This window comes from Erinaceus europaeus, chromosome 9 (assembly GCF_950295315.1).
Source record: "Erinaceus europaeus chromosome 9, mEriEur2.1, whole genome shotgun sequence".
Classification (NCBI taxonomy): domain Eukaryota; kingdom Metazoa; phylum Chordata; class Mammalia; order Eulipotyphla; family Erinaceidae; genus Erinaceus; species Erinaceus europaeus.
Window position 1 is genome coordinate 93979978 of NC_080170.1, and position 18090 is coordinate 93998067.

An 18090-nucleotide genomic window follows, 5' to 3' on the forward strand; every position below is an offset into this window, starting at 1 on the left:
ATGCAATCACAACTGTACAACAAGCTGCTTTGTAATACACATTCCCTTTAACCACAAAAACCTTTTCTGATGTTATAGGTCACATTTTCTTTCTACTTTCTAGGGGAAAAAAAAATCACTTGTATTTTAATTTTAATCTAAGTCTTAAAAAAAATCACAAGTGGCTCAAAAGAGAGTTAACATATAAAGCCAAAGAAATTGTTGACTAATCATGAACCTAAAGGCTGGAATAGTGCAGATGAAGAGTTGGGGGGGGGGGTCCATTTTGTAGCTAGCTAGTAGGCATATTTTAGTTATATTCCAAAGGGCCTGTGGCTATACTAGTTTTTTTGTTTTTTTTTTTCCCCAATCAGCCTACCTTCTGCATCCCACAATGACCTTGGGCCCATACTCCCAGAGGGTTAAAGAATAGGAAAGCTGTCAAGGGAGGGGATGGGATACGAAGTTCTGGTGGTAGGAACTGTGTGGAGTTGTACCCCTCTTACCCTATGGTTTTTTCAGTGTTTCCTTTTTATAAATAAGATAAAATAAAATCACAAGTGTCTAGACAACTTCTAGGTTACTAAATTACAGTGCTTAGTGTCTAGGTTATTGAAAAATGATTCACAGATCCTCAATTCATAGTCTATGTATAACAAACAAAGGAGGAAAGTTCAACTTAAATTCAATGTACTTAGATACATAAGATGAAAAATTAAGCCGCGAGGCAGACTGGGAGTATGGACCGACCAGTCAATGCCCATGTTCAGCGGGGAAGCAATTACAGAAGCCAGACCTTCTACCTTCTGCAACCCACAATGACCCTGGGTCCATGCTCCCAGAGGGATAGAGAATGGGAAAGCTATCGGGGGAGGGGGTGGGATATGGAGATTGGGCGGTGGGAATTGTGTGGAGTTGTACCCCTCCTACCCTATGGTTTTGTTAATTAATCCTTTCTTAAATTAAAAAAAAAATTAAAAAAAAAAAGAAAAATTAAGCCTAAGAAGAATTTAATGTTCATACAATAACCTCTACCACTTATCCATAAAGAAATATGGAAAGTCTATACTGGATGATTTTCATTCTACATCACTACAAATTATGCTGAAATATTTTCTCTATGTCTTCCTCATTATGCTTCCTTCTGTTTTCTTCTTCATTTTTTATATTTAATTCCTTTTTTTACTAAAACACTGCTCAGCTCTGGCTTATGCTGGTGTGGGGGATTGAACCTGGGACTTTGCAGCCTAAGGCATGAAAGTCTTTTTGCATAACCAATATCATATCTCCTCCATCTCCTTCTGTTTTCTATTAATCCTCTCATATCCATTTCCATCACTTGTTCAGAAAACCAGCATACTGCCTAGCACACAATAAGTGTTCAAAAATGTTGGCAAAGTAAATGGGTGGGGACCAGGCAGTAGCACATCTGGTTGAGACCACACATTATTACCATGTGCAAGGGTCTGGGTTCAACCTTCTTGTCCCCAACTGCAAAAAGCAGTGAAGCAGTACTGCAGCTGTCTCTCTTTTTCTCTCCTTCCCTTCTCTCAATTTTTCTCTGTCTTATCAAATAAATAAAATTCAAAACAAAACAAAAACAAAGTAAATAACTAAAGCAACAAAGATTGTGGAACTAAATATGAGGGGGAAAACTATTCCTTTAAACTCTGTGTGAACACTATGCTAACTATACACCAGTTCTGTCTAGGACAGCACATGCAACAAAAACTAATATATAACATATAGCAAACTAATAACCCTTGTCACATTATTTTTTCAAAGATTAATGAGAGCTTATACTTCCTGGAGATCTTTAATAGATTCTGTTGATGATTCACTGAGTATTGATGCCCCATCTCTGTTCATTTCTTCTAATTGTATATCAGTGCTTGATTTCACATTTATATTGTATTCCATTACAGGTGGGCTTAGATCTTCTTCCTCATTCTGTAATTCTTCTACATCAATACCTAAATATTAAATACAAAGTAATCAAAATCTGGGTATATATAATTTTAGTTTCCTATTGCAATTCACATATTTATTTCTAAAACCATTACCCCAGAAATTGAAGGCATCTTCAGATATTCAGTTACTAGAAAAAAAAAAAATTACATAATGGTACTTTCACTAATCTGAAACCAACCAGTATGAACTCAAACGCTAAGCTATCTTACTACTGGGGCCAGGTGGTAGCAATAAAACACACATATGCCATGTGTGAGGACCCATGTTCAAGCCCCAAATCTCCACCTCTGGGGAGTTGGGAGGGTGGTAGAGAACTTTAAGCAGTAAAGCAGTGCTACAGATGTCTCTGTTTCTCTCTCCCTTTTTGCTTTTTCTTTCCTTCTCAATTTTCTGTCTCTATCAAGAAAAAAGGCAGTATTTAGCAGGTTGACTAATGCAGCTTCCAATGGAGAACTCTGGTAGTAGAAATGGTGTGGAATTGTATAATTTTGTAAATCAATTATTAAATCACACATAAAAACAAATTTTGGTTTTGTCAATGTTTCCTTTTTGTAAATTAAAAAAATAAATAAAAATAAAATAATAAAGTGAATAAATACATTTTTAAAAGAATTTTAAAAAGACGACAGGAAAAAACAAAAGGGGGAGGTCCCGGAAGACCACCAGCAGTAGTAGATTCATTCTACAGGCACCAAGCCCCAGCAATAGCCTTGGTGGCAAATAAGTCAATAAATCAATCCCAACCCCCCCATTTTTTTTAACTGTTAACTTCAATAGCCTGCCTGTCTGCCTTTCTTGATTTCTTTCTTTCTTATGCAGAGAAGGAAGACAGGCAGTGAGTGAGTGAGTGAGTGAAAAAGAGACCACAGTTTCCTTCAAAGGGTGGGGGCTAGGCTTAAACCTGAGTCGCACATGGCAAAGGAGCAAACTACACACTAGATATTTCACTGGCTCTTAACTGAACTTCAAATACTAAGTTTTTGAGCATCTTTACATGAACTCTAGTTTTTGCAATTACTATTATGATAAGACATAGGCCTGAAACATGAAGATAAGGAAATTCTAGCTTATATTTTCTGCCTTTCTAACAGCCAAAAGTTGTGAAAGTGCTACAGTCTTCTATTTTTTGACTTGTCCTTAGTATATCCCAAGAAATTCAATTTTTTATTAGTAGTTTAGTGGTAATTTACAAATATTAAGTTTGCAGGGGTACAGTTTCACAATTGTGCATGTATGTGTGTGTAAGTCCCTACACCCACAAAAAGGTTCTGTCCTCCTCCCTCTTAAAATGTGTACTTTAGGGGGGTCAGGCAGTAGCGCACTGGGTTAAGTGCGCATGGCGTGAAGCGCAAGGACCAGGGCAAAGATCTCAGTTCGAACCCCCAGCTCCCCACCTGCAGGAGGTTTGCTTCACAAGCAGTGAAGCAGGTCTGCAGGTGTCTATCTTTCTCTCCCCCTCTCTGTCTTCCCCTCCTCTCTCCCATTTCTCTCTGTCCTATCCAACAACGACATCAATAACAACAATAATAACAACAACAATAAAATAACAAGGGCAACAAAAGGGAAAAGAAAGTGTACATTAACTGATTACAAATGAGCCAAACAGTGACTATGCTTTAAAAATAATTTCACGCCTTAAAAAAAGAAACCATGGTATTGTGTTTTAAGTATAATTTTATATGCAGAATATGAACTATATTAACAAACACCCCCCTAAAAGAACAGGACAGGATGGTGGTGCCTCTGGTTGAACACACACATCTGAGTGCACAAGTACCTGTGTTCAAGCCCCTGGTTCCCACCTGCATTGGGGAAGCTTCGTAAGTGGTAAAGCAGTGCTGCAGATGTCTCTGTCTCTCCCTCTCAATTTCTATCTCTATCCAAAATAAAGTTTAAAACAATAAAAAAAAATAAAACCCACAAAAAGTGGAAGTAAAACAAATTCCAACTTGACACCCAATAAAAAAGTATACAATTTAATAAATGGAAAGATAGGAAAGAAAAAAATATATAAGAGCTAAACAGTAACAAAATAGTAAAGGAGTGGTCCGGGAGGTGGCGCAGTGATTGGACTCTCAAGCATAAGGTCCTGAGTTCAATCCCCGGCAGCACATGTACCAGAGTGGTGTCTGGTTCTTTCTCTTTCCTCCTATCTTTCTCATTAATAAATAAATAAAATCTTTAAAAAAAATAGTAAAGGAGAATGTAGAGCAAGCAGGTAGACATTTTTGCCTGTTGAGGTATTTTGGGTCAAAAAGTTAAAATAGTATAATTAGATAAATGCTGAGGAGCATGCAGGGTAAAAAGATCTAATAAATTATGCTGATAAGTGGTAACTTGACTATATGATTTTTCAAGCTTTTAACAGACAACTACAGTATATCATACAGCTTCTCCAAATAAGAATTGTTTTTTTAATTGCCACCAGGGTTATCACTGGTAGCCCCTCCCCTTTATTTTTATTTTATTGGGTTAGACAGAGAAAAATTAAGAGGGGAGAAGGAGTCAGAGAAGGAGAGTGAGAAAGATAACCTGCTGACTTGCTTCACTGCTTATGGAATATCCTTCCTGCAGGTGGGGAGTGGGGATTCGAACTTAAGAGTCTTGTGCATAGTAATATGTTCACTTAGCTAGATGTAAAACCACACAGCCCTCCCAAATACGACTTCTACAAATATCCCTTTATTAGAGAAAGTTTACTTAAATATTTTGTTTAAAAAGGTACTCACATTGATTGCCTGTTATTGACTGTAGAGCAATTCCTGTGATAAATAAAATAAAATAGAAAATTTTAACTACAACCAAAAAATATGAGTTGAATGAAAAAAGAACATTTTCACACTACACCAATTAGTTTCATATCTATAAAAATAACTAGGTTCACTCATGATTACAGCTTAAATAGGATATAATCTTTATAACAAATTTTATAAAACCCATGATTAGAGGAATAAAAGTAAATCAAACTTTGATGTTATAATAGATAAAATATAAGCAGTTTCATCCAAGTAGCAAATTCTTGGGATTTACAAAATCAAAGTCTAAGCTCATGAAGTAATAATTAACTATGAGGTAAACCTTCTTTGAAAGGTTGACTTTTTTTTTTCAAGCAAAGTGAATTATCTTAATCTTTATCTTACTCATTAGTATTTACTCAGCACCTATGATGTAACAGGCTGTGTTAGGTTTTAGAGACTGAATGGGGTAAAAAAAAATCATAGAGATTTTGGGGACAATGAACATTAATCGAGTAAGATACACAAAAGAAAATGCAACTGGATTAATTAGGAAAGTATAAAATGCCATGTAAGCCTCTATTAAAGTGACCTGCCAAGAAGCTCTTCAGCTTATTCTTTTTCTTTCTTGATTTTTTTTTTTTTAAGAGACATGACCTCACATAAGTGTTATTTCCTTGTTCGGCGTCACTTGCCAATAAACAGACAGATACTGAAACCATAGCACTAGAGATCCCTCTATTGCTATGGCAGCTCCAGTGGACTGATGTACTGCTGGGACTTACAGCAAGGTGCACACTCTATTAGGTGAATTATCTTCCTGGCCCTAGATAAGATTAATTGAAATGCTTTTATGTGTAAAGCACTTTCACAAATATTATTCTTATTCTCCTGGAGTTTTTGTGTTCAAAGAAAGCCCTTAAATGTTAAGCCAGAAAACACACTGGTATTCAAAAGCCTTACCAAAAGGGCTGGAATTGGGGACTAGAGATTCCGTCTGAAGAAATCTGGACCAGTTCAATAATTGCTAGAACCTTGGGAGCTTCTAAGTAACATCAAATAGTTATCATATGCTCAATAGATTTAAAACTCCTATCTTGAGACCAAGAGTTGTAAAATAGAATAGCACAGCAAAGATTTCAATAATGCTGACATATTTTGAAAGTCTACTTTCCATGATAGCAGCTGAGGAACTTTTCTTGAATATGAAAGTCTAAAATGTTTTCTTTTTATTAATAGATAAAGCCTAGGAATGGCTACAGTTGACTTACACACTTGCATAATGTTATCTAATTTTCCAAAATTATCCATAGCTAATGGAAATAGCTGCTACTTTAAACTACATGTCAAGATTCCATTAGAGAGGACGAGAAATACAAATGTACAGTGTCTAAAAGTGCATCTTTGAAACACACAATACCTGCTTTTCATAATTTTAGGCATCCTTAATTCTGTAGAAATGACAAAATTCTCATACTAAAAATCTTAAAAATTCACTTTTGAAACATAAACTCCTCAAAATGGTAAGAGAAATCCTTTTGATTATATTTTTCTATAAACTCCTCCTATTTTAATCTCAGTAAACTGGCCAAACTTTTTAGTTCCCTACATTACGTTTTTATGTTTCTATACTTTGGAGTCATTCTCCTTCTGAAATATCCTTCTTCATCCTCTTTAACTTGGCTAACTTTTGTATGCCACTTAAGAATTCCTTAGATATTATGCTCTCCAAATTTTTTTTTTTTTGGACATTGGCAGGCTAGGGTATACCATGGTATTCTGGAAATATCTCTAGCACTATAATTCCTCTTAGCTTCTTGATAAGCCTATTCTCCCAAGAATGTGAGCTGAGTCTCCTTAGCACTGTGTCTGGTACATAGCAGACACTAAAGTGAAGGTATACTGGCTGAAGTAAGTAATTATTTTGTACCTTGTTGATAGCAGGATAACATCCTCTGGATGATTTCAGGTACTGGTATGCCCAGGTAGATGGACAGTTGATGGTAATCAAGGGAGATATTGTCAATGGGATTCTCCTTAACTTTATCAATATCCTCTTGTTTCATCCCAAGGCGCAGGAGAATATCTGAAACCTTTTCCCAAATTGAATTGAATTGCGACTCAGTGAGACCATTCATCAAAATCTCACTAAGGAGGATATCCCTGTATTTGCACAGCCTCAAGATATCTGCAGACTTAGAGATATCTGAAGATGGTGGTTCCATATTCCAGCCTTTTGTGGGTGCAGGGAATATATTAAGATGTTTTATGAGAGCTAGTAAGAGGTATAAGTCAAACTGTTTGGACTTTGGAAGCTCCTTATTTGGGGGATAAAGCAGATGCCATGCTCCACCCAAAGGGTGATTGGTCCAAAGATGGTTGTAGTAGGGTTCCAGAATATTCTTGTGTATAAGCAGCTCTCTTCTCAAAAGAGGGGGTGGTATAGCCTCATCAAATATTTGCCGAACAGTATCAGTACCACAAATGATAATTATATGAAGCAGATGATAAAAATAATTATAATCAAGTTTGAAGATAGGCATTTCATCTGAAAATGAATTTTGAAAAGTCAAACATTCCACATTAATGTTCTTTTTCTACGCGGCCTCTCACATTACATCTTATGTCCCCTCTAGGAAAGGGAACTATTCCAAAAGTATGAAGTACAGAACACTGCTTTGTTACAGTCTGTGCTCAACAAACATGACGTTATCTATTTGTCAAAAGATCCAAACAAAACCAATGTGCTCCTAAGCAAGAGTAATCACTCACAAAGACTAGTCACCTCAGAAGTCTTCCAGTCATCCACGGTTTTAAGTAAATAAACTTCAGCAATCAGATAGCATAAAATTATTAAACCTTTGGAATTCAGAAGACTGTCAAGTATGGAAACATCAAGAATGAAAATATGAGTGTGCTTTACTTAAGTGGTTATATTTTACCTTGATCAGCACTGCTTAGTAGAACATTCTGTGATACAAACATTTTAGATTTGAATTCTTAAAATAGCAACTGTACCCAGGAAATGCTGCTTGACGAACTTTAGTTTGAAATTTTACCTATTTTTACTTAAGTATCACTCAGTTAAATTTGGCTAGTGCCCACTTTTTTACAAGACCAGATCTGTACCAAGAAGCAATGTAACATAAGGCCTTGCCATTTATAATTCATAAACCAGCAAGATCAATATCTGTATAGGAATCTCTTAGGAATGCAGAACCTCAGACCTCACCCTTGAGCTACTGAACTGACTGCTATATTTGAAACAAAATCACACACACACAAACACTGTCTCATTCAATTTTGAGACACTGATCCAATGAACCTCAAATGGACCTCATGTCCTCAACTGGCTCAAGAAGTAAATGAATGAAGAAACAGATTTATCACCAATGAATAAATGGGACTGAATTATTTGCTATTTTTCTGACTTAATAGTACTTCTACAGAGAAAAAAAGTAGACCGAGCTGAATTAGAATGTAGTAAGAATTTGGTATATGCTACCATGTTTTTGTGTGAATATCAAATTGTATTTATCATAAAATATAATTCCTACTCTATTCTTCAAAATCCCATATCTCAAGAGATTTTAAAATCAATTTTTTACTCAATACACAGTGTAAGGAAGGTTTTATAAAGTGAATGATTTAGGAAGTTTTATCTGAGTGGTCACCAAAAAGGAGCTGACCAGGTCAAGAACATGGATTTCCATCAAGCTATTCTTCTGTGGATCAAGGAGGCACTAAGGTCTCCAAGTGCTAAGTAGCTAGCATTTAATAGCACACCCTTAAATAGCTGGCACCTACATTAGATTACTAGTCCTCATGTTCCAAATGTTCATTCTTTCCATTTCATCCTATTAACAGGGAATGCAGAAGTCCTGGAGAAAGGGTTAAGAGGGATTATTTGCTGGAATTTAAACTCATTATGTACTTACAGGTATGGATCAGACTCTGCAAGCCTCTGTATGGAAGGTCATGGTATATGACAGTCACTTATCTACTGATATTGGATTTCAGTCTACACTACATGGTGCTTGTAATGTAAATCTAAGCTCAGTAAATTACAAACACATAGTTGCTAATGGTATATACGTGTCAAAAACTTCAACATACTTTCCAAGAGGAGACATAAAATAAAATAATACCTTTTGCATTAAGTTTTAAATTCATCTTTGGTCTTCTATCAGTATCAGTTATTTTCAGAGACTTCAACTTTTTATAACTGCAAGTGGAAAAAAATGTTACAGTCATAACTAAAGTCAGTCAAGATTTTCGGTACTAACATGATTTCACTATGTGAGCATTTTCCCTGTTTCCTCTTTCTCCTGTAAATAATTTAAAAGCAAAGGCCAAGAAATGAACAAAAAACCACCCGTATTAAGAACCCTATGACATCATTATTATTAGAATTAGGAAGATACATAGAACAGTTAGATTCTATACAAATTTATTTACAAGAAAGCTGTGTGATTAAAAAAAAAAAACCTGCATTGTAAAATAACCAAATCTGGACCTGTCCCTCCCTCTATCCTCCATACAAAATCTTCTAACCAATATCTATTCAAAGAAAGCTCTTTTAATGTCCAATGACTGACTAAAAGAAAGAAGTAAAACCTGCATATCAATGAGGGAACTGAGGAATTTTCCATAATAGAGTAAATATTCCAACAGAAGAGAAAACAGCAAAATTTATTTTCTAGACTAAATTCTAAGTAAATACTGCCAAGAAACCATTAATGCTTCTTCCTAGTAATTTTCCATCCACTGACACACACACACACCCCACACCAGCCTGCAGCTTGGTTTTAAACTCCTTTTTTTGGGTTGTGTTCAGTGCCTAATTTAATCTTACTCCTCTACAGCAAAACTTATTGCATTAGTCCCAAGACCTATCATTAATAGTTCTGAGTAAAAATAGTTAAGATTTTTAGAAATACATTTATTATTTTTTACTTTGATAGGACAGAGAAAATGAGACGGAAGGAGGGAGGGAAAGAGAGGCAAGGAGAGAGAGATGGTACATGTCTCTACAGAGAGACATGTACCATTAATTCACCACTTGTGAAGCTTCCACCCTGCAGGTAGGAACCAGGAGCATGAACTCAGGTCCTTGCACATGGCAGTGTGACATGTGTGTTAAACCTGATGTGCTACCACCTAGCCCCCAGTAATATTTTTTCTAACATTCACTCAAACAGGTGTGCCTGGTGCCCTGTAATTTTTTTTTTCTTTTTGCCTCCAGGGATATCACTGGGGCTTGGTGCCTACACTAGGAATTCAATGCTCCTGGAGGACATTTTTACTATTTTTGTTACCCTTGTTGTTATTGTTATAGCTGTTGTTATTGTTGTTGGGTAGGGTAGAGAGAAATAGAGAGAGAAAGGGGAAGACAAAGAGGGGAGAGAAAGATAGACACCTGCAGACCTGCTTAACTGCTTGTGAAGCAATCCCCCTGCAGGTGGGGAGCCAGGGGCTTGAACCAGGTTCCTTGTGCCAGTCCTTGCACTTCACACCATGTGCACTTAACCCACTGCACTACTGCCTGGTCCCCGTAATTTTTAACAGTATTAATATAATGGTGTGATATCCTCAAAATGGTACCATAGGTTGTCAGTCCCCCTCAGAACATCAACCAGCAACTATCTGCAGTTAAGACATCCTTGTGGAAATCCTAGAACCGAAGAATGAGACTGAAGCATCCCTCTGGACAATAGAGACCAAGAAGTTCTCAAAATACATACATACCACTAATGGATATCATAGCTAACCCTATTGTGCAAATCATTTTACAATATATACATACATCAAATAATCATGTTAGACACCTTAAATTTATACACTATTTCACATTAATTATACTTCAATAAAGTTAGGGAAAAAAGCAGAAATATGTACAAAAACATTTTGTTCTGCAATGAACCGCAAATATATATTCTAATCAAAACTACTAATTTCTGTGTTTTTAAAGATTTTTAGAGGGTCAGGAGGTGACACACCCAGTTGAGTACACATAACCAAATGCTAGGGCCTGGGTTCAAGCTCCTAGACCCCACCTGCAGGGGGAATATTTCATGAGCTGTAAAGCAGTTCTGCAGGTATCTTTCTCTTCTCAAACCTAACTCTCCTTCTCAATTTCTCTGTGTACTATTAAATGAAAAGAAAGGAAAGAAGAAAAACTGGCTGCAGGCACTGTATTCCAGTGATAACCCCAGTGACAATATAAATAAATAAATAAGTAAATATAAAATCAAGAAGACATTTTTCATAAAACAAAGACAGGCCACAGATTAGAATAAAGAGAATTTAAAAACATATTGGGTAAAGTACTAATATCCAGAATACAGAAATAAATCTCTAAAATCACACAAATAATCCAATGAAAAAATGAGCAAAAGTTCTTTTCTATATAGGTAATTCATCAAAGATGTATAGGTGGCATACAAATTTTAAAAAGTAATCAACTTCAATAACCATTAAGTAAATGCAAATTAAATCGCAAAAAGACATTTGATACATCTACCAATCAATATGAGTAAAAAAAAATTTTAATTGGTAATATCAAGTGCTGAAGAAAATGTGAAACACTTCTAGAGGTCACAACGTGGGACACCTAGTTGAGCACATATTACAATGTACAAGGACTTGGGTTTAAATCCCCAGTCCTCACCTGCTTTGAGGAAGCTTCATGAATAGGAGCATAGTCTTACTTTTCTACTTGAGCTTAAATATTCACAAATGGAGAGAAAGGCAAAGACAACTGTCAGTTAAATATATATATATTTTTCACACAACTAGTATTACCTTTAAATTCAATGTGGCTCCCAAAGTGACAGAAATATGAGGGGGGGGGGAGCAAGTGTGTATGTGTATATTCAGAAAAAAATATTTATTTCAGCCTCTCCTCTCCCGGATCAACTAGGAATACCAAAGGAGACCACCCGGACCGAAACAAGACAGGACTAGAATGACCACAGGAACCCAGTAAATCACCCGTGAGTACAAACACGCGTGGTTGGTGACAGAGAGGAGAGAGGGGCCTAAGGAGAGATTAAGTGACTGCTAACAGTTCAACAGTTTATCAGTGGAGACACCACCTCCAGTCTGCTCTACAACAAGGGGACAGCTGAAGGGAGGAAAGGACTCCCCAGAGACTCACCAAGTGCAACTCTGAGTCTCCATTGCTACTACCCTCAGAATCTGGAGCAGCAACAGGGAGGGACACCAGGGGACAGAGATCTAACCGGGAAACTCAGGAGAAGACCTATACCTCAGTGGCATAGCTGAGGGGCTGTGAAAGTCTCTTTGCATAACCACTGGATTATCTCTGCCACACCCTGCTTTATCTCTGGTCAGGAGTCAGTGATTAAGCTAAGAAGCCTATTGACAGTTTAAAAGCCCTCAGGCTCCCATAGCCTACAGGGAAGAAAAAAAAAAGAGGCTTTTACACCACTGAGCTCCAACTCAGGGATTGAAAAAACTGTTAACTTCCACCACGGTAAACCCTTTAATTAAATTACTTAGACACAAGTCAATCCAGGGAATAGTGATCAATAATTTGAAAAGTACTGATAAAGGGAACTCATAACATAATATATAAAATGGTTAAAACAACAAGAAAAAATATTGGAGAAGGGAACCAGGACAAGAGTCCAGCTAAAAGTCCTCCAGAGGGTGAAGCACAAACCAACGAGTTCAACATCCAAACATTAGCTAAGGAAATAATAACAGGAGTGAGTAAAGAATTTGAAAAAATTGTAATCAGAAATGCAGGAACAACAAATGAGAATATGGAAGAAAATTCTAATTATCTCATGGTTATTAGAGAGCTGAAAGCTGAAATCACTGAGCTAAGAAGACAACTAGGTGAACAAGCTAAAACAGTATCAGAGCAGGGCAACAAAATAGATGAACTCCAGAAAGCAGTAGAGGGCAGAGAAAATAGAATCTATGAGGCTGAAGACAGAATTAGCAAGATTGAGGATGAATTAGAGACAACTAAAAAAGAAGTAAGAGATCTCAAAAAGAGATTAAGAGATGCTGAAAACAACAACAGAGTCCTATGGGATGACTTCAAAAGAAACAATATACGCATTATTGGCTTACCAGAGGAAGAAAGAGAAGGAGAGGAAGAAAGCATTCTCCAAGCCATAATAGCTGAAAATTTCTCTAGTCTAGACAACACCAAAGACATAAAGATTCAAGAAGCCCAGAGGGTCCCAAACAGAACTAACCCAGACCTAAAGACACCAAGACATGTCATACTTAGAATGGAAAGGAATAAGGATAAAGAAAGGATCCTCAAGGCTGCAAGAGAAAAACAAAGAGTCACCTACAAAGGAAAACCCATAAGATTAGCAGCAGACTTCTCCAAACAAACACTACAGGCCAGAAGAGAATGGCAAGATATCTATCGAGTGCTCAATGAGAAAGGCTTTCAGCCAAGAATACTATATCCTGCTAGACTGTCATTCAGACTAGATGGAGGCATCAAAACCTTCTCAGACAAGCAACAGTTGAAGGAAGCAACCATCACCAAGCCTGCCCTGAAAGAAGTTCTGAAAGGTCTCCTATAAACAACCAGACCACCACAAATAGGACATATATCAAAACACTCTAAAACTCTACAAGAATGGCATTAAAATATCTTCAATCTTTGATATCAATAAATGTCAATGGTCTGAACTCACCTATTAAAAGACACAGAGTAGGAAGATGGATCAGAAAACACAACCCAATAATATGTTGTCTACAGGAAACTCACCTAACACAACAAAACAAACACAGACTTAAAGTGAAAGGATGGAAAACTATCATACAAGCCAATGGCCCAGAAAAAAGGGCAGGAACAGCTATTCTCATATCTGACATGATAGACTTTAAAATAGATAAGAATAAAAAAGATAGGAATGGACACTACTTAATGCTCAGAGGATCAGTCAATCAAGAGGACTTAACAATTATTAACATCTATGCACCCAATGAGAAGCCATCTAAATACATCAAACTTCTACTGAAAGAGGTACAGCAATATATTAACAGTAACACAATCATAGTAGGGGACTTCAACACCCCACTATCTCAACTTGACAGATCATCCAGGAAGAAAATCAGTAAAGACATAAGGGAGCTAAATGAAGAGATAGATAAACTAGAACTATTGGAGATTTTCAGAGTCATTCATCCCAAGAAACTGGAATACACATTTTACTCAAATCCACATGGATCATTCTCAAGGATAGACCATATGTTAGGCCACAAAGACAGCATCAGCCAATTCAAGAGCACTGAAATCATCCCAAGCATCTTCTCAGACCACAGTGGAATGAAAATAACACTTAACAATCAACAAAAGATTAGTAACAGTCCCAAAATGTGGAAGCTCAACAGTACACTTCTTAACAACTTCTGGGTCAAAGAGGAAATCAAGGAAGAAATCAAATTGTTTCGAGTCTTCAATGAAAATGAAGACACAAGCTATCAAAATATTTGGGACACAGCTAAAGCAGTCCTAAGAGGGAAGTTCATAGCTATACAAGCACACATTAGGAAACAAGAAAAGGCACAAATAAACAGCCTGATTGCACATCTTAAAGACCTAGAAAAAGAACAACAAAGGAATCCTAAAGCAACCAGAAGGACAGAAATCACTAAAGTTAGGGCAGAAATAAATAACATTGAGAATAGGAAAACCATACAAAAGATCAATGAAAGTAAATGTTGGTTCTTCGAAAGAGTGAACAAAATCAACAAACCTTTAGCCAGACTCACAAAACAAAAAGGGAGAAGACCTAAATAAATAGGATAGTAAATGAAAGAGGAGATATCACAACAGACATTGCAGAAATTCAACATATCATGCGAGGCTTCTATGAACAACTATATGCCACCAAGCTAGAGAACCTGGAAGAAATGAATGATTTCCTAGATACCTACCAACTTCCAAAACTAAGTAAAGAGGAAGTGGATAACATGAACAGGCCCATCACAGCTAATGAAATTGAAACATTTATCAAAAATCTTCCCAAAAATAAAAGTCCTGGACCAGATGGTTTTACAAATAAATTCTACAAAACTTTCAAAGAAGAACTAATACCTCTACTTTTAAAAGTCTTCCAGAAGATTGAAGACACTGGAATACTCCCTGCCAGCTTCTATGAAGCCAACATCACCCTGATACCAAAAGCAGACAGGGACGCAACCAAAAAAGAAAACTACAGACCAATATCTCTAATGAACATAGATGCGAAAATATTGAACAAAATTCTAGCCAACCGGTATATCAAAAAGATTGTTCATCATGACCAAGTGGGGTTTATCCCAGGCATGCAAGGTTGGTTTAATATACGTAAGTCAATCAATGTGATCCACCACATCAACAAAAGCAAGACCAAAAACCACATGGTCATATCAATAGATGCAGAGAAAGCCTTTGACAAAATACAACATCCCTTTATGATCAAAACACTACAAAAAATGGGAATAGATGGACAATTCCTGAAGATAGTGGAGTCTATATATAGCAAACCTACAGCCAACATCATACTCAATGGGGAAAAACTGGAAGCATTTCCCCTCAGACCAGGTACTAGACAGGGCTGCCCACTATCACCATTACTATTCAACATAGTGTTGGAAGTTCTTGCCATAGCAATCAGGCAGGAGCAAGGAATTAAAGGCATACAGATTGGAAGAGAAGAAGTCAAACTCTCCTTATTTGCAGATGACATGATAGTATACATGGAAAAACCTAAGGAATCCACAAGAAGCTTTTGGAAATCATCAGGCAATACAGTAATGTGTCTGGCTATAAAATTAACATTCAAAAGTCAGTGGCATTCCTCTATGCAAACACTAAGTTAGAAGAAATTGAAATCCAGAAATCAGTTCCTTTTTCTATAGCAACAAAAACTATAAAATATCTAGGAGTAAACCTAACCAAAGAAGTGAAAGACTTGTATACTGAAAATTATGAGTCACTACTCAAAGAAATTGAAAAAGACACAAAGAAGTGGAAAGATATTCCATGTTCATGGGTTGGTAGAATTAACATCATCAAAATGAATATATTACCCAGAGCCATCTACAAATTTAATGCTATCCCCATCAAGATCCCAAGCACATTTTTTAGGAGAATAGAACAAATGCTACAAATGTTTATCTAGAACCAGAAAAGACCTAGAATTGCCAAAACAATCTTGAGAAAAAAGAACAGAACCGGAGGCATCACACTCCCAGATTTCAAACTGTATTATAGGGCCATTGTCATCAAAACTGCTTGGTACTGGAACATGAACAGACATACTGACCAGTGGAATAGAATTGAGAGCCCAGAAATGAGGCCCCATACCTATGGACATCTAATCTTTGACAAAGGGGCCCAGGCTATTACATGGGGAAAGCAGAGTCTCCTCAACTAATGGTGTTGGAAACAATGGGTTGAAACATGCAGAAGAATGAAACTGAATCACTGTATTTCACCAAATACAAAAGTAAATTCCAAGTGGATCAAGGACTTGGATGTTAGACCAGAAACTACCAGATACTTAGAGGAAAATATTTGCAGAGCTTTTTTCCGCATAAATTTTAAAGACATTTTCAATGAAACGAATCCAATTACAAGGAAGACTAAGGCAAGTATAAACCTATGGGACTACATCAAATTAAAAAGCTTCTTCACAGCAAAAGAAACCACTACCCAAACCAAGAGACCCCTCACACAATGGGAGAAGATCTTTACATGCCAAACATCAGATAAGAGTTTAATAACCAACATATATAAAGAGCTTGCCAGACTCAACAACAAGACAACAAATAACCCCATCCAAAAATGGGGGGAGGACTTGGACAGAATATTCACCACAGAAGAGATCCAAAAGGCTGAGAAACACATGAAAAAATGCTCCAAGTCTCTGTCAGAGAAATGCAAATCAAGACAACAATGAGATATCACTTCACTCCTGTGAGAATGTCATACATCAGAAAAGGTAACAGCAGCAAATGATGGAGAGGGTGTGGGGTCAAAGGAACCCTCCTGCACTGCTGGTGGGAATGTCAATTGGTCCAACCTCCGTGGAGAACAGTCTGGAGAACTCTCAGAAGGCTTGAAATGGACCTACCCTATGACCCTGCAATTCCTCTCCTGGGGATATATCCTAAGGAACCCAACACATCCATCCAAAAAGATCTGTGTACACATGTTCTTGGCAGCACAATTTGTAATAGCCAAAACCTGGAAGCAACCCAGGTGTCCAACAACAGATGAGTGGCTGAGCAAGTTGTGGTGTATATACACAATGGAATACTACTCAGCTGTAAAAAATGGTGACTTCACTGTTTTCAGCCGATCTTGGATGGACCTTGAAAAAATCATGTTGAGTGAAATAAGTCAGAAACAGAAGGATGAATATGGGATGATCTCACTCTCAGGCCGAAGTTGAAAAACAAGATCAGAAAAGAAAACACAAGTCGAACCTGAAATGAAATTGGAGTATTACACCAAAGTAAAAGACTCTGGGGTGGGTGGGTGGGTGGGGAGAATACAGGTCCATGAAAGATGATGAATGACATAGTGGGGGTTGTATTGTTAAATGGGAATCTGGGGAATGTTATGCATGTACAAACTATTGTATTTACTGTTGAATGTAAAACATTAATTCCCCAATAAAGAAATAAATTATTTTAAAAAAAAGAAAAAAATATTTATTTCAAACTTACCTTGCTCCTAAATTTTCAATGGTAACGAATTCATCCTTCCTCACAACTTCAAACTGCAAGTGGTGGGGGAAAAAAAAAAAAAGAGCCCTAAAGTAGTCCAATTTTCAAACTTCTTTATTTAGTTCTTACCCTTAATATTTAAAAAAAGTCAATGAGAATGAAACTATAGCAGATATCAAACAAATCAAATGAAAGTAATAGGGAGAGTCAAAAAAATTCCTAACCAGGCTGAACAGTGCTCTGATTTCTCTCTATATCTATGCCTCTCATTAACATAAAATCTTAAAAAAAAAAAATAGATTTGTGGGCCCAGGTGGTGGAGCACTGAGTTGACTGCTCATGCTGCAGTGTTCAAGGACCCGGGTTCAAGCTCCTGGTCCCCACCTGCAGGGGTAAAGCTTCACAAGTAGTGAAGCAGAACTGCAGGTGTCTGTCTCTCTCTCTCTCTATCTTCTCCTCTCCTCAATTTCTCTTTCTGTCCCTATCCAATAATAAATAAATAAATAAAATTTAAAAAGAAATTCTTCTAAAAAAATTCCTAACAAAAAAAAAAAAAATAGATTTAACCACAAAGCAATTCTACTTTATTTTCTACATCGATATGGAATTTAAGTGCTAAACCTGAAATGAGAAAAGATTATATTTAAAGATAAATAAATAATATATTTTATTTCAAATTTCTGTTCTG

The 18090-nt window shown here is 36.7% G+C and overlaps 1 protein-coding gene across 4 annotated transcripts in view; it reads right to left on the reverse strand.

Moving 5' to 3' along the window:
- Positions 1–18090, reverse strand: part of DZIP3 (DAZ interacting zinc finger protein 3) — a 94667-nt gene that overhangs the window by 42996 nt on the left and 33581 nt on the right. For 3 of the 4 annotated variants that reach the window (XM_060198408.1, XM_060198411.1, XM_060198410.1), the window contains exons 12-16: positions 17403–17455; positions 8834–8910; positions 6616–7233; positions 4680–4712; positions 1783–1952 (exon numbers count right to left, since the gene is read on the reverse strand). In XM_060198408.1, coding sequence (XP_060054391.1) covers positions 1783–1952; positions 4680–4712; positions 6616–7233; positions 8834–8910; positions 17403–17455 — 951 coding nt within the window. The remainder of the gene's footprint in view (positions 1–1782; positions 1953–4679; positions 4713–6615; positions 7234–8833; positions 8911–17402; positions 17456–18090) is intronic. The other variant, XM_060198412.1, reaches the window with a different exon arrangement.